Genomic DNA, 16,343 nt, shown 5'->3' on the forward strand with positions numbered 1-16,343 from the left:
GAAGTGAGCTATTCTTGGAAGGATGGCTGGCATCTGCAAGGGCCAGGCAGTAGGGGAAGACTATTCTAGGAATGGTTGCTAGAACTTCTCTACAAAGATACAGAAAGAACCACTGTGGGACAGAGGGGCGTTAAAATAATTATTTTAGTTTTAATCACATTATTAATTATTTTTATAAAAAGTCCCCCTTCCCATTTTGTCTAATAGGAAGAAGACACATGGAACTCCACAGTTCAAATTACCAGACTCCTGAAACAACATGAGTAAAGGCAGAGAAATGGAAACGAGAGGGGTGTGTCTACGAGCTGGTGCAGACTGGCAACGTTTTTCTAGAGAAAAGTGGGGATAGGGTTACTCAGTAGAAAGGATCAGGTGGCAGCATAACCTGATGCAAGAAGCATGAGAAGAAGGGTCCTTCAGAATGCCCTGGGGGGCCTGGGGGTGGGGGACAGCTGGGGTGGAGAAGGCATCAAGGAGGGAGCTGGAGGGGCTGTCCAGGTTTGAGGTGATAGCCAGGAAGGGCTGCACGTGAATCGATGGACTGTAGCTCTGTTTTGAAGACACAAAAAAGTTTACCCAGATTAGCGACTGAATTAACATGTAGAAATGATGCCATGGTTTGAAGCCAAGAAAAATAAACAGTGAAGCAGACGGAGGTCAAAAGACAGTTTGCTCAACGGAGAAAAAAAATTAGGTAATAGCTCATGAAATGGTCACGAGCCAAGGCCTTGCAATTAGGCAGAGCTGGATCTTTGTTCTGTCCCTTGGAGCTGAAGCCTTTAAGTCTCAGCTTCCTCATCCACAAAATAGGTTTAATATCACTGACCCCACAGGGCTGCTGCGAAGATTAAGTGAGAAATTACAGGAGGTTGTTGGCACAGTGCCTGGCTCACTGTAAACACAATTGATTAGTAATAATGCTTACAATAATAATAGTAGAATTAGTAACAACAGTAGTAAGTAGAAGAAAGTGCACTTCTCAGGGAAGGAAGAAAATGAAAACTGAATTCAGTTTCGCAGAAACGGAGACTTTGCTAAGTTTTCCCAAGGGTCTATCAAGATGATAAATTATTCTGCGAGCAATTCTAGAACGAGGAAGACTCTGTCCAGCACAACGAGGGAAGAAAGATCTGGATTCCAGTCGGGACCCATTTACAGGATTTACACCAAGTCTTGGCTTCCTCATATACATACTTGTTACTAGGCAGTGTGTTTGGAAGTACGCTATACACTAGAAAGCTCTACGGAAATATAAATTGGCCTTATTGTTACTATTCTATTTGCATTAAATAATTCCTGAAAAGCCTAAAAGTATTAAGGCAACTTCCCATGATATCAAGCACACAGCACTCAGATTGGCACCCATGCTGGGGACTCTGGCTAACTCTATAACAGAGGACAGAGGTCGGAGCTGAGCTCTGGCGTCACTGCTTCCTTACTTTGTGACCTGGGGTATGGGCAGCCCCGGGCAGAGAACGCTGGATTAAAATCCCGGCTCCGCACTCACTACCTGTATAAACTTGGGAAAGTCTCTTAACCTTTCTGTTTTCTTAGTCTTCTAGTATTCCCATCTATAAAATGGGAATACTATCTTGCCACAGGGTTGTTATGAAGTTCAAATGTGTTAATGAAAAAGCGTAAGCACAATTTAAGTGATTGTTAAAGGAAAAACAAAACATGAGTAAATGTCACAAAGTCCCCATCTGTGGTTGGGGATCCATCCAAATCCCCCTTTCTTGTAATGTTACCTGCTCCTTTCTGTGACTCAGATCAGCCCTGGTTGCATGGAGTAGCAAGTCACTGGAAAACAGGAAGGTGTCACACTCTCCCTCTCAGAGGAATCGCCACCAGGTTCAACAATAAAATCCAGGATTTCAAAAGGGCATCAGGCTGCCTGCATGTAGAAGGCCCCTAAACGCAGCTTGTGACACCAGGCATTTTAGTCACACGTCGGTAAGCGCCCAGCATGAAAAAAGTGAGGCAGGGTTAAAAAGAAGTGCCAAATTGAAGATGCAAAGCAAGGTTGTTAAAAATAAACCCACTGGGGAAGGTACCTAGGTGTGGGGCATGGGAGAGCTCCCTGGCCACTGGCACTGAAGTCTTAGGGCGTGAATGGCCCAAGGATGGCATTTACTTGAAAGGACGCTCGTTTGTTAAGATGTTTCACAGAAAGCCAATCAGAGCCACCAGACAATAAGGGCGGCCTGTTCTGGGCATCTCCCATTCCTTCTTTTCCAGCAGCACAAACAAATGTACCACAGCATAGGGGAGCAGCATTTCACAGACTAACCATATAGTAACTACAGCCGCATAAAACTGTACAAAACAGATGGAAGTGGCAGAACAAAGGCCTACAGGACACAATTACATTCACCAGTTCCCACTTATTTATACAAGAAAACCTTTGCTGTTTATGGCTGCACTCCTAATAAACACAATTCAGCTTGTACCCATTTGTAAGTCACTGCTTTAAACAAATCCACCTCTCCTGGTTAAAATTACTTCAGCCTTAATTTAATGAAACTAATAGATTGTGGGAGACTGTATAAAAATTTTTTTTGCCCGTTTCCAAATTAAAAATAGCTGAAATGACTTGTATCTTTTATTTTCTAAAACCAGAGACAAAAAGATATTCCCAGCCAACAACTGAGGTGCCAAGTTTCTGTCAACTCCTTGGTTATAATTTGGAGAGCTAGAATTCAATTATGTATCTTGAAGAGTGTAGTTTCAGAAAGAGACATGATGTAAGGCCATCGCAGGCAACTTTTAATCAGGCTTCAAGTAATGACACTCCCAGCCCCGTGATTTCTAGAGGAGTCTTGAAACTTTCTAGTTCTAACTAGAGAACGTTAAGATGCCCCTTCTAATTCTGTCATGAGGCCCCATGAGAAAAAACATGGGGTTTCATGAACATGATTCACCCAGGCCTCTCATCCATGCCAACCGTGACCCATGGCGAATGCCTCAGACCCATCTCACACCACCACGCCCCTTTCTGGGCCTGGAATACAAAGCAAGGGAAGATTGCTGTACTGAAAAAAAAAATTGTGCCAGGTTCCAAGTTTTTATTCCACATCAGTAGTCCTCAGTCTTGGTTGCATGTTAGAATCATTTGAGGATTTTAAAGAGAATACCAATGATTAGTCCCTATCATAGACCAATTAAACTATGATTTTAATTTAACATTAATTGGGGCTAGACCCGGCATTTAAAATAACAACAACAACAAAAAAACACTTCAAAGTTAGAACTGTTGCTGGATGCTAGGTCATGGGGAGAAGGCACAGAAGAGCAGGAACTAAGTGCTCCGAGGTCAGGTGAGCACCTCTCCCTTGCACACCCCGGGCATGCGAGCCCTGGATCCCTTGCCCCGACATGCAACGGCCTGCATGTGTCTTCTGGCTCTCAAGAAAGATCTATGCAAACATGAAAGGCTGTAGCCTACAAGACCTGCCTTCTAGGCTGAAACCCTGAGCATAGTTTACAAAATTATTTTTTCTCTTAGCCCAGAAAGCCAGCGGCAGGGGCTGCCCCGTTCTCTTCCCCGAATCAATTATGGTGCCGAGTCTGGACAGCCTCGGTCCCAGGGAGCAACATTAATCTTGAAGGACCGAGGAATGTTAAGTGTGGGCTCGGGCAGGAGAAGAGTCAGTTGATGACTCGGAGAAGGGATTTGATTTCACAATCACATACACTGGGAAACGTCAAAATCAGGGCGGGGGTGGGAGGATTTAGAGTCCATTTAAAACAGCATTCAGCCCGTGATTTTTAATCCCACTGGGTTCCCTTAAGTCATCTTCATGCTCAGTTTTAATTGAAGGAGCGAGAAAGACTCTCCTTAATAACCAAGCAAGAAAGAATCAAGTGTTTTCCATCTCTCTTTTGGAAACAAGTAGGTATGTACACGCTTGAATTTGTCACTGTGCTCCAGTTCTGCAGACAGCGATGCGGCTGGCACAGGGACTCACAAACTCTGTGCCCACAAACAGCTGCACCCTCCAGCCCCAGCAGGTGCACGAGCAGAGCCCAGCTAAAATTTGTCGCAAGAACAATGGCGCCCTTATGACGCCGAGGGACAAGGCCCCATGTTAACCATGACTGCACTACATTTGACGAGGGAAAGAGCTAGAAACCCACCCACAGTTCTCTGGGGTTTGGCCTTTTGGTCCGGGGATCACAGACACAGACCCAGCCATGCCCAGCACCACAGCGATAGCAGCTAACAATTATAAAGCTCGACCAACCAAAGAGTTAGTGGAATTAAAAAAAAAAAAAAAAAGCCCTCCAGAAAATGTATTCCCCTCCTTTTAACACATCTTCTCCTCCCGGGGGCTGCATTGCCACAGTCACCAAGTTTACATTCACATCCAAATATGCACACACACAAAAAATTACCGATGCATCTCACTCCCCAGTGACTTTGTAACAGGTTGCTAGGTAACACTGCACACAAGTCAGGTTTCAGGACCTTTAGTAAACCACCATAAAATAGCTGCTTGGGCCTTTTGCATAAATAGTGTGCATTTGTTATCTGTTTTCTCCTGCCGATTGATCAGTCGGTAAATACTGCGACTGCCAAACCGTAAACAAGTCCCCATCAATATCTAGCTGAGAAAACAGATCACAATGTGAGGCTTTGGTGCAGTTTTACCCCAACCTACCAAACGCCTTCTCCACTGGTGAAGCTCCTGTTTGCAATTCCAGTTCTCAGCAGCCACAGGCCTTATGTTAAGCGCCCTGCGATTGGGTCTGGAGCTAGTTACAGCCGGATGTGGAGCACCCAGGGCTGAGCGGAGCAGGAGTGGTGTATCGTACACCAAGTGTTTTACCCAATCCTTCCTTCATCTCTCCTCGCCTTCCTGCAGGTTTCAAAACTTCCGGGGCCGGTGGAGTGAAGGGAATAACCCCTTACTAAGAGTCACTCACCCCACTTAGTTTTCCTGTCTATTAGTAAGATGTCTGTCCCCCTTTCTAAGCTATGCTAAGTGAAGATGCCATTTGCATTCCCTTTTTTGCACTAGGAGAGACCAGAAAAGGAGCCCCTGGTGCTTTACTGTTGGTGGGAGAGGGAGAGGCCATCAAGGAAGAACCAAAGATGCTCCAGAGGTGAAAACTAAAATGCCAGCCGCATAAGTTACACTGGAAGCTGCACTTTCCCCTCATTTTCAAAAATGTTTCAAGATAAGACCCAAAGTCTCTAAAAGTTAAGTTTCCCTTAGATGGACTGGAAGAGGGAGAGGCAGGGTAGGGGTGGGGATAGCAGACAGCCCCCCGTCAGTCTGTGCCGCAGTCAGACACACTGTAATTCCTGGGCTCGATGGTCCCCAGCATCGGGCTGCCTACCTCACACTGCGGGTCTGGGTGCCCGACACTGGAACATTTTCTGCTCTCTTTTCCTCCGCAGCTCATTTCTGCAACGCCTCATTTCCATCCCCTACCTTTTCTCATTTCTTCCAACTAGTGTCTCCCACTCCTGAGGGGCAGAGATCTGGGGTGATGGGGACATTCAGAAGGACCTGACTGCGGAGTCACTGAGCACGGGGTCTTCAGAGTGACGCTGAACCTCTAATGCACCTGGCAATGACATTTAGTGAAATGCGACTCACAGTCCACTTAAAGGAAGGCGGTGGCCAATTATTCTCCGTTTAAAAGGGTATTGTCAATCTCCAAAGAGCTGAAATGGCATTTGGAAGCCATCGTGGGGACTACCGTCTTCACTGCGAGACAGAACTGATTCTCAGCCGACCTTTCCCCACCCTCCACATCGCCTTTAAAATTTAAAATCATACTTTTAAAAAATGAACTGAGTAGCAGCACAATCCCAGGACACGTTTCATCATTCCAAAAGGGAGTCGGGAAAAACAGCCTCCCTCAACATCTCTATGCACCCCGTTCAACTCCACAACTTATCAAAGAAATTGAAGATTTAAAAAAAGGCAAAAAATAAAAGAAACATCACATATAATTTGATGGTGAAAGTGCTATCAATTAATATGGATAATTTTTTACAGCTTAAACTCCATATTCTATCCAAAGCACTGGGGCAGTTGGAAAAGAATTTTTTAAAAAATTCTAATTCCGCTTTATTGTGAGATACCTAGAGTAGTCAAATTCACAGAGGCAGAAAGTGGAAAGGTGCTTACCAGGAGCTGGGGGAGGGAGGAATGGAGAGTGACGGTGTAATGGAGAGATGAAAAAGCTCTGGAGATGGGTGGCGGTGCTGGCTATACAACAATGTACATGTACTTCACGCCAAAGAACTGTACACTTAAAAACGGTTGATTTCATGTTGGGTGTGTTTTACCATAATAAAAAGTTTTCCACTGAAAAAACATTTTAAGATGATCTTTATTATTTAATCAAATTATCAAAGTCTCTGATTCCTAATAGTAGTCTCTGTATATATGTCCTTTAAAAAAATCTCTCAAATTAAAAGCAAAGAACTTGAATAATGCAAAATGAGATGTTCCACACAAGCGCTGTAAAGAACCCAACGCAGAGAGACAAGGTAAATAGGGGCCAAGGTCACACAAAGAACTGCCACCAACCTGGCTCACCCTGTGACCTTTCCCCTACAACAAGAGCCCATAAAGGAGAAAAAAACAGGACATCGGCAGTCTGTCGCTTCTAGACCCAAACCACAGCAATGCCTACTTCCAAAGGACTGGAAAAAAAAAAGTCAAGGAGAAAATTTATGAAGGTGCCGACTATTAGCATTTAAAGGGACCTCGAAATCGCCTCGTTCCGACCAGTTGATTTTACGGATGAGAGTACCGGTAGAGAGAGAGAAAGAGAGAGAGAATACAACCCTATTCAAGTACCTGACAGCTTCATGAGAAAATCAGACGCCATCTTAACAGAGATGTCCTGGCTGAACAATGCTGACGCACTGTTGGCCACATACTCGGAGGGGTCTTTCAGCTTTGTGTGGTTGGCCGGCCTGTCGGCAGCATTCAGGGTAAAGGAGGCTGGCAGGCCGTTATCTTCCTTGGGTTCCTCCTTCACCAGCAAAGGCGAGACGCCAGCCCCACCCTGGCTAGTCCTCTCTGGAGTGTTGGCCGTCATCATGGTCCCCACTAGCTCTGTCCCTCCTCCTTCCCTTTGCTGCCCCAGGCAGGCACTGTCACTGAGGTGGGGAGATCCCTTGACATCTGGGTCTGGGATCTCCTCCTTCACCTTGGCTTCTGTCCTCAGGAAGTGCTGGTGGCAGCGCATGTGGAGCTTCAGGCTGAAGTGGCGCGAGGAAGTGAAAGGGCACAGCTGGCACTGAAAGGTCTCTCCCCGGTCCTGGTGCTGATGAACCTGCCGGGAAGCAAGAACAGTCATGAGCTGTCCACCGGGCGCTCACGGGAATGGCGCTGGGCATCCGCGCCCCTCACCGACAGTCTCCTCCGTACAGAGGGCTGGCCCGGGAAATAAAGCAACCAGAGGGGAGCGGTTCACTACTGTGCTCCCGGTGATGAGGTCGTCCCGAAGCACAAAGCGGGGCCGTGCAGGTTAAGAGTCCCTTGTTAGAGCCAAGCTCGCGACGGAGGGTGCTGTCGGCCAGACGAGGCCGTCCCAGGTAAACCCTCTTAATAGTCTAGCCATCTGATCTCGGTCGATGTCTTCAGAGAAAATAGTATAAACCCAGCAGAATGCAAACTTACCTAATTACTAGTTGGGGGTCAAAAGAGGTCACCTGTCAAGTAATTCCTCTTATTAATAACACTTTGCGTGCTCCCAATGACTGTCGCCCAGAGAGTTAATGGTGTTTTGCAAACATAATTTCAATTTTCAAAATGCTTCTCTAGGTAATTAAGAATGTGGAAAATAATGTCTCCAGAGTATTCCCATTTCATAGACAGGGCAATTGAGACCCTGGAGTGAGTGGTTTGAGCAAAATTACATGCGAAGAAAGTAGAGTAGAGTGGGGGGAACCATGGTCTGATTCCCACCAAGGATTCTCAGTGAGATGAAACCAACGTTTCCCAGCGTGCTGACATCATGCTCAGATTCTGATGTCTGCCATGAAAGAATGCAGACTTTGAAATCCATTCCAGTCTTACATGCACGTATATACCTGTAAAATTTGAGAACTTTTTTTTTCTTCCTGTCACTACCAAATTTAGTGCTTGAAAAAGTGAGGAAATCATTGCATTGGCCCGAGCCAGGCTCTGAGCTGGCAGGTGCTCATGAGCTTGTTAACTCCCCCTTTCATCTCTGCCAGTGCACTTCAGTGCTGACCTGCTGCACCCTGCTATTTCAGGACTGGCCCTCCCTTGTGTAAAAACTGCCAATTGTGTAGATTTGGGCCAAATGATCCGGGGAGTTGTGTGATCTGGACAAACAAGTCAGTGATTGGAATTCAAAACCAAAACAAAACTGACACCCTATCTGACAGGGGTGACCTGAGTGGGATTTGAACCCAGGTCTCATGAAGGTTAAAGGCCAGTTCGTTAATCCACTGTACCACCTGGTCCCTTGGCGGAGGCTTCCTTTCCAAGAAAGCAAGTTTTACTACAGCTGTTTATGCATTCTGAATGCAATCCAAAAGTATTATTCACCAGCCAAAACATACTTTTAAATAATGTTAAGTGACCAACAAAAGCAAAGAAATTAAACGTTAATGGTGAGATCCTGTTGCTACAGCACCCCACTGTGGCTTTTTGAAAAAAACAACAGAAGAGATTCTGGGTCCCCCAAAGCATGAATTTCTCAACACCATATAAACTTAAATTTAGTTGCAGCAAAGCCTTGCTCACTAAAGCCTTCCTCTGCCAGGTCTGGATGCGGGGGGAGGGGGGGAGTGCGAGGAGGGTGCTGGGTTGGGATGCCACACTGTTGCTAGCTGTGAACATCACCCCTCTCTGTTCTTTCACAACAAAGGGATTTCATGAGCTGACGGGTTCATCTGTTTTCTCAAGGAATAAGGAAGATTTCCCTACCACTTCTCTACCCTGTTCACATAGAAGCAGGCACCTCGGGAGCCTCAGGTCACAGCCCCACGAGACCCTGACAGGTGCTGCCCAAAGCCTGCCCTGGAACCAGGTGGTAAAGGTCACAAGGCAGAAAGCTCCCTTCGTCCCTGGGAGAATTCCATTTCAGAAGTGTCCTTACATCTATTGACCCAGGAGAGGAGAGGAACTAATCCAAGAACAGAAGCTCCTGAAGCAGCTTCTAGAAGAAGGAAAAGCATAGAGAGCGAGCCCAAGTTCTGACGCCGAAAGGGAGCCCTGGATGGAAAAGAGACTGCATGCAAGTATTTTACGAGGCAGCTTTTCCACCAGGTCCTGGCCGTGCTACATTTAGTTGTGGGAAAATTAGTGACTGTCTTAAGGAAAAACAGTGGATGTGGTGTTAACTTTCACACTTATTATTTTATTTGAGCTACACCTTTCCAAAGTGGGTAGGTGTCACATTTGACCCTGGAGAGAAGTTTTAGCTCCATTCTCCACTTGCAATGTCTCCCCTTCTCTCCTAACTGACGTGCGCTTTCTGTTACCATTTTTATTCTCTTCAGCTTACCATTGACTTCAAAATTCCTCTCACTCTGCTCATAAGAAAACACACTTGTCTAAAGCATGTCATTCTTTCCAGGCCACATGGTGATGTGCTTACTGACTGGTCCTTTTGCACCAAAAGCACATCCCCCATCCTAAGGGGTGGGAAGAGAAGGTGCTGTTGCATCATTGGGTCCATCTCCTGCAGTTGGATGAACACAAGGAAACCTTGGGAAACATCGACTCCACTGCCCTTAGGGGACCTGGCCAGGCAGGGAAGGGGCTTACCCAAGGGTCCCAGCTCCTTAGGAGGCAGGCCCGAGAAAAGCAGAACTCGGAGTCCTGACTCTTGTCCGCTGTCTCACCATTACTTCGCCCTTAACAGTCCTCCTCACCTTTTCTGTTCAATTTCAGCTTATGAATTTCCTATTTAATTCCTGTATGCTCAGTCATCCAGGAAAGTTGTAAAAGACTTAATGAAAATCTAAGATAACCCTGAGGAAGCTGGAGGCATTTACATCTCCTTCCGCCGCTGCTCATAAAAACATTTGCACACTATACTAAGGAGAAAAGACAGGATTAAAAAAACATACAGTGCCTAGCACCGAGTAGGAACACTGTTAATACTCTATTTGTTGAACAAATAAAGTGGAAACCCATTTTTTTCTTAAATAAATATATATAATCAATATAGAAAAAGATACATTAGAATAACACTAAGGGTTACTTCTGTGTGATGAGATGAAAGGTCAATTTTATATTATTTTTGTTTATTGGGTTTTTCTAAATTCTCAACACTAAACACATATCATAAAAAGAGAAAAGCAATAAAATTTATTTTAAAGAACTGTTTTAGACCATGTCATTAGTTTATTTCTAAATGTAAACGTTAATATATATTCAGATGATTTTCGGATAGTAATTGCTACATTAGCTACATTTTCCTAGTGTTTCTTTGTCCGTGCTGGGCTCTGTGTTAAGTGGCTTATGTCCATTTTATCTCATTTAACTCTTATAACCACTCCAGGAGACAGATCCCAAGATTATTATCTCCATGACCAGAAACGGAAGCTTGGAGAGGTTAAATGATTTGCCCAAAGTCTCACAGCTACCAAACGTCGTGGAACTGAGATTCTAACTAAGGTTCTTCTGACCACACGGTTCAAGATCTTTATCTATAGGCTACGCTGCCCCCACTTCTTAGGCAGAAATCGTTTTAGGAAATCTATCCATCTTTGTAATCTCTGGTGGAAAGAGCTGAGGATACCGACTCCTAAAACCACAGCCATCGTATTTCCATGAGGACTATATTTGCAAAATTCAAGTATGTCTAATGAAAATAAAACCACGAGTTCTTTGATTAAAGAATAATAATAATAATAAAAGGGCCCATAAGTGAGGTGTAGAGCAGAGAAAAGAAACAGTACACCGTTTGATAAAATTAAACTTGTATGAGCCCTTCTCACACTTCCCTTATCAAAAGCTCAGTCGGAGCTCAACAGGTTAGGACACAATGAGTTTGAATAAAGTAGTAATTTCACACACTGCTTTATTGTACTGGTTATTGATTTGTTCTGAAAGCATTCTAAGACCCCACGACCCGAAAAGCCCTCGCCGCTCTCATCGGTAACGCTGTCATGGCTGACTGTCTGTATCATCAAGGCACCCAACTCATCTCTCTGTAGTTTCAGGGTCAGTAAGTTCCTGCTCTCGAAAAACCCAGCTTTTTTTCCACGGGTTTATAAATAGGTTGTTTTAAGTGACCCTGAGCTGAAACCAGGCTTACAAGGTGTCAGGCGAGATGCAAGTTTTCTGCTCACTGAAGCTTTAAATTGGCCAGACCTGACTTCTGCACGCAGCATAGGACCCAGTAACGAAAACAAATTTTCGTTTTAAACATTTCTTTTGAAGTCTCATCCCGCTAACGAAATCCACTTTGCAGGTGTAAAATATGAGATTTTACTTTGGGAAGAGGTGGCAGAGGATGAGGAAGGTTAAAGTAAAAACTAAGCAGGCTCACTGGAATTCAACCAGCCAGAACTCCTGGTTAAATGGATTCTGGAGATGAAGGGCATGCTACTCCCAAGAGAAAAAGGCAAATGATAGAAAACAAATTACATCATGAATTCAATTTTTAAAAATCTTTTAAGCTATTTCCTAAAGTCAACAGAGGTTCCGCCTCGTCACACTTTTTTAGAGCTACGATTCTGGACAGTAATTACTGATATATTCAGGAGGGCTAGACAAGATTTAGAAAAAGCAAATATCTTAATTATGTACATACACTATACTTCTTATGGCAGGAAAGCAAAAACTTTATAAACAATGTCAACAGCCAAACCATATTGAAAATACCAATAAAAACGGTGATTGTCATTATTAAGATGTTAGACAATAGTTATTGAAATTACATAACTATTAAAGAGCATTTCTGTGTCAGAGACTTTACTAATATTACCTCCTTAAATACTGATAACAGCTCTTCTCAACATTATTGTTCCCATTTAGCAGGTGAGAAAATTAAGTCTAAATGCCCATTTGCTCAAGGCCACTTAGCTAGTAAATTGCACAATAAGATTTAAATGTGGGTCTATCAAATTCAAAAGCGAGTGCTCTTTTGGTCTCATGAGTTTTCTTCTTGAATTTCAGACAAAACCCTTAGGACTGATGGAGTTTGCTAAAAAGATTTCTAGACGACTAAGTTTCCCCCCCCTCACTTAAGAGTGACGCATGGACTCTACTCAGTGCTCTATATCTCTATTACAGGCGCAAGCCCAACTGTTTTCAATAGAACATTGAAAACAATGTCCTTGCATGTCACAGTGTGATCCTGAGAATTATAACAGCTCAAACACTGACAGTCTCAGGGAGGACTCAGTCTTGTTAGAAATGGCCCGAGCCTCCCACAGTGCTAACGGTGAAGCCCAAGTGTCTTTCAGTGCCCTGTCCCCCAATAAGGTGTCTCTGGGTGTTCCTCTGCGTTTGTAAGCAGAAGAGGGCAGTCTCTCCAGGCAGGGGAGCAGGTCCAAGTGCCTTGTCTCTGGGGCACAGGTCCAACAGCCCTTCCTGTACTCTTTCTGCCCCTCCAAGCACCCCAGAAAAAATGCATCACCATGCAAGGACAGGTTAGGCTGCTGCTCCCCAAAGAAGGATAGCTCTGCACTACATATATTACTTGGATATTGAAGCTTCTCTCTGTCCTTAAGTTCCTGGTTGTAAACTGGAAATGAGAACCTTCACAGGAGGACTCTTTTCAAGGTATTTCATTTTGGTTGCATTCTACCTTCCGACCCGAGCACTGTCATCCACCAAGAGGCCCTCTCCCGCTTGGCGGTACCTGCGTCCTCGTCAGGCCTGTCTGTGGCTGGCTTACCTTCATGTGGGATTTGAGATTGTCCTTGCGAGCACACCGGAATGGACAGAGCGGACACTGATGACTTTTTAAACCTGTGTGAATCACCATATGCCGCTTCCAGTAACTCTTCCTTTTTATAACCAAACCACATATTGGACACTGGAAAGGCTTTCCACTTTCCTCTTCTGAGGCTTGGAAGAAGAAAGAAAGGAAAATTAAAGAAAACAAAAAGGCACATTGCGTCCAGCACTAATTCACAGGCACTGCTAGATAAAGAACTCTAAAAATGATTTCACGGTTTTTCTTGGTCATCCCAAGACTTTATCCATGGGGAAGTTTTACTACTGCTTTTCTTCAGGTAGAAACCCACGTTCTTCTCACGACTTCCCTCTGGGTTCCATTTTTTAAAATCTGATCGTCCTGCCTTGGGAAAGCCTTACTTCCAAAGGCCATCCCACGCTTAGGAAGACATCTGCCAAGGGGCTTCGCCCGGCCTGGCCTGGCCTGACTCAGGCCCGAGTAGCCTCAATTCAGGGACTTTGATTCCTGAAGAAACCTGCCAGGCCCCAGTCCGTATGTGGATTCCTGGACTTGGAAAATAGCAGGACATACAGGCAGATCAAAGGGGCAGAGGAGAACGCGCTGCACCGCAGCGGAAGCCTGACGGCCACCGTCCCCCCGCGCCGACTCCACGGAGACAGATGTGAGGATCCCCGCTGCTGACTCGTGCCGTGACGGCCCGAGCGATGCTGCTGCCAACCTAGCCGCCGGGCGTCTTAAGGGCAGGGTTTTCAGCCTCTTACGTCTGCCCCTCTGGCTGCCACTAACCAGATGCGCTGCTTGCTCTGCACTGCCACCGGGCCCCACCGCCCACTTCGGAAAAGCTACCAACCAGGCAGTCACACCTGCTTCAGCTTTTCAGGAGAGCAAACAAACCAACTCGTTCCTCCAAGGAAAGCTAAGCGCACTCTCTCCTCCAGCGTCTCCACAGGGAAGGGGCTCTGCTGTGACACTGAGTTGCTACCTGTCTAGCCTATCAATTGACACTGGTCGGTGCCACACCAGCCTTGGCAATTGGGAAATAGAGACCATCAAAATAGGTATAGTTCAGGTCTCAAACTTCCCTTTTTTAATCATGAGGGATCAAAAATATTTGCAAACTGTTAAATAAATTGTAATATGCTCATAAAATAAAATCTACGAAGCTGTATTTTAAAAATGAGATACGTTTACAGAAGCTAATACAGAAACGTGCCCAAGATATTAAAGAGTTAGTGGATAAAGTAAGACATGAAACTATGTCTAGGGTGTTTCTATTTTTGTTTTCTAGAAAATGGGAATCAATTGCTGTTTAAACCATTAGGTGAAAGGTTGACAGGGAACTTTATAGAGGATGGATCAAGCTGACAACACATAAAACCACTGATTAATCTTAACATCACTAAAAAAGAAGCACACATTGCGTGCCTTCTGATAAAGCCATCTATGAAATATTCTTACAAAAATTTAATCAGGCCTCTACCTAACTAGCAGTTCACTGGAAATACAGGTGATTAAAACAACAACATGTTAAACACACAAAGGGGATGGAATCGGCCAAATTCAGAATGTTGGAAAAATCTGCAGGACAAATGACCCAGTTTCTTCAACAAGGAAATGACATTTTTAAAAGGACAGGGGTTATGGATGAAAAGACACTTAAGACACATATTAAAAAATGCAAGGTGTGAATCTTATTTTGATCCTGATTATAAAATTATAAAATAACACTTCTGAGATGAATTGAGGAAATACTGATGATAGCCTGGGTGTTCCATCATATCATGTAACAATTGCCGATCCTGTTAGATGTGATCACAGGCACTGTGGTTATTTTTTAAAGTCCTTATTTGTTAAAATTCATATGGAAATATTTACAAACAAATGGATATGATGTCTGCAATTTGTTTTAAAATACTTGAGAGGGGAAAAAAAAGAGGAGGAATAGGAAGAATGGCATGAATAAATGAAGCAAACAAAAAAAAGATATCCTCTCATTTGTACGAAAATTGCCAGGAAGCATACGCAAGAAACCTTATTAAGCAGTTAACTTTGAAAGAGTGTGGATTAAAAGACAGGGAGTCAGGGAGGGAAACTTTCGTTTTCATTTTATATTCCTCTGTACTATTTGAATTTTTTTAATGCACATGTTACTTTTATCATTTTAAACGGAAATATTCCCAAGTGTGAACTTTAAAATAATTTTGTATTTTCATTGAGTCAACTGAGTCTCCACATGCAAAGAACCACTTAAAACAGATGGAACCAGAAAGGTTCTGGGATAAAGTTAGGGCACTCCAAAAATGCTGTTTTACTAATACAGGTAAGGGCAATAGTGCTTAGCTTAACCACGTAACTTGAAAAAGACTCCTCAATCTAAAAATATACCCTTCAAGCCTGGAAATTCTACTTGTGACATGTTTCATCATGAGTATTTCCTCTTCCGACTGGGGTGAGGGGGGCAGGAATGCAGGGTTTCCTTGCACTCCAGGAAAAGCACACTTCTTGAGCCCATAAACATGCTTTTTTATTAACCCGCCAGAGTTTCCCTGCTGTCTGTTTCTGTCGATTGCCTCCTTTGACCTGGAGTCCTACCCCTAATTGGGCCTCTCATTTTCTGTCCTTCACTGTCATTTCCTTCATTCTGATACTTTGATCACACAAGCCACATGTTGAACAACAGATTGGAGAGAAAGGACTGAATTGGGCCTTTAGGTGAGATTATTGTCATAAGCCGGGGGGCAGGAGAAGGGGATCGATAATGAGGTGTATTTGAGGTTATAAGAGAACATCAAAGTAATAAGAAAGAGGTACACAAACAGGCTGCCACAATCCCCATCTTCAGGAAGTATTTCCCACTATATAAACTGCCAACTTTACAGAATTTTCTGAGAGAGAAAAGTTGAAATGTCCTCCACTGGCCTGAGATTTTACAGCACATCATAGGGAGCCAATAAAAAGGCATGAACTGACAAAAGGAACATAGCTGGTTTCCCTGGACACCTTTGCTTTGCCTAATGTGACCGCCTCCAGCCCCCACCCTCATCAACTATTCTATATTGCAAATGCAGTCCAGAGTACACTACCGAAATCCTGCATGTTAATATTTCATATAAATCTATTGTATTTTGGAGCTACACTTCCTTAGTTTTAATTAATACCAAAACACACATGAATCATGTACAAATTAGGGTGTCCTTGGATTGTGGTCAAATAGCTAAGCTACTACAACTGTTTGAAATTTTTAACTGATCATGGTAGGAAAGGAAGAAAACAATCCAAGTGGTAAAAGTAACCAGAAAACTGATCAATTTTCAAAGTTGGCCAGTAATCTCCCCGATAAGATCTGCATTTTTATTTATTCAAGAAAAAAGATTTCATAGTTTAGTAGGACGTCCTTCATGTGTACATGACATGAACAACTCTGGAAAAGGGAAGATGTATTCTATTTTGTATGCCAAACTATT

At 43.9% G+C, this 16,343-nt stretch overlaps 1 protein-coding gene across 8 annotated transcripts in view; it reads right to left on the bottom strand.

Annotated features, from left to right (window-relative positions):
• ZNF827 (zinc finger protein 827) overlaps positions 1-16,343 on the bottom strand; it is a 151,350-nt gene that overhangs the window by 97,682 nt on the left and 37,325 nt on the right. For all 8 annotated transcript variants that reach the window (XM_081136693.1, XM_081136688.1, XM_081136687.1 and 5 more), the window contains exons 3-4: positions 12,856-13,028; positions 6,822-7,302 (exon numbers count right to left, since the gene is read on the bottom strand). In XM_081136693.1, the coding sequence (XP_080992819.1) occupies positions 6,822-7,302; positions 12,856-13,028 (654 nt within the window). The remainder of the gene's footprint in view (positions 1-6,821; positions 7,303-12,855; positions 13,029-16,343) is intronic.

Source organism: Miniopterus schreibersii, assembly GCF_964146895.1.
Source record: "Miniopterus schreibersii genome assembly, chromosome: 4".
NCBI classification, from domain to species: Eukaryota; Metazoa; Chordata; class Mammalia; order Chiroptera; family Miniopteridae; genus Miniopterus; species Miniopterus schreibersii.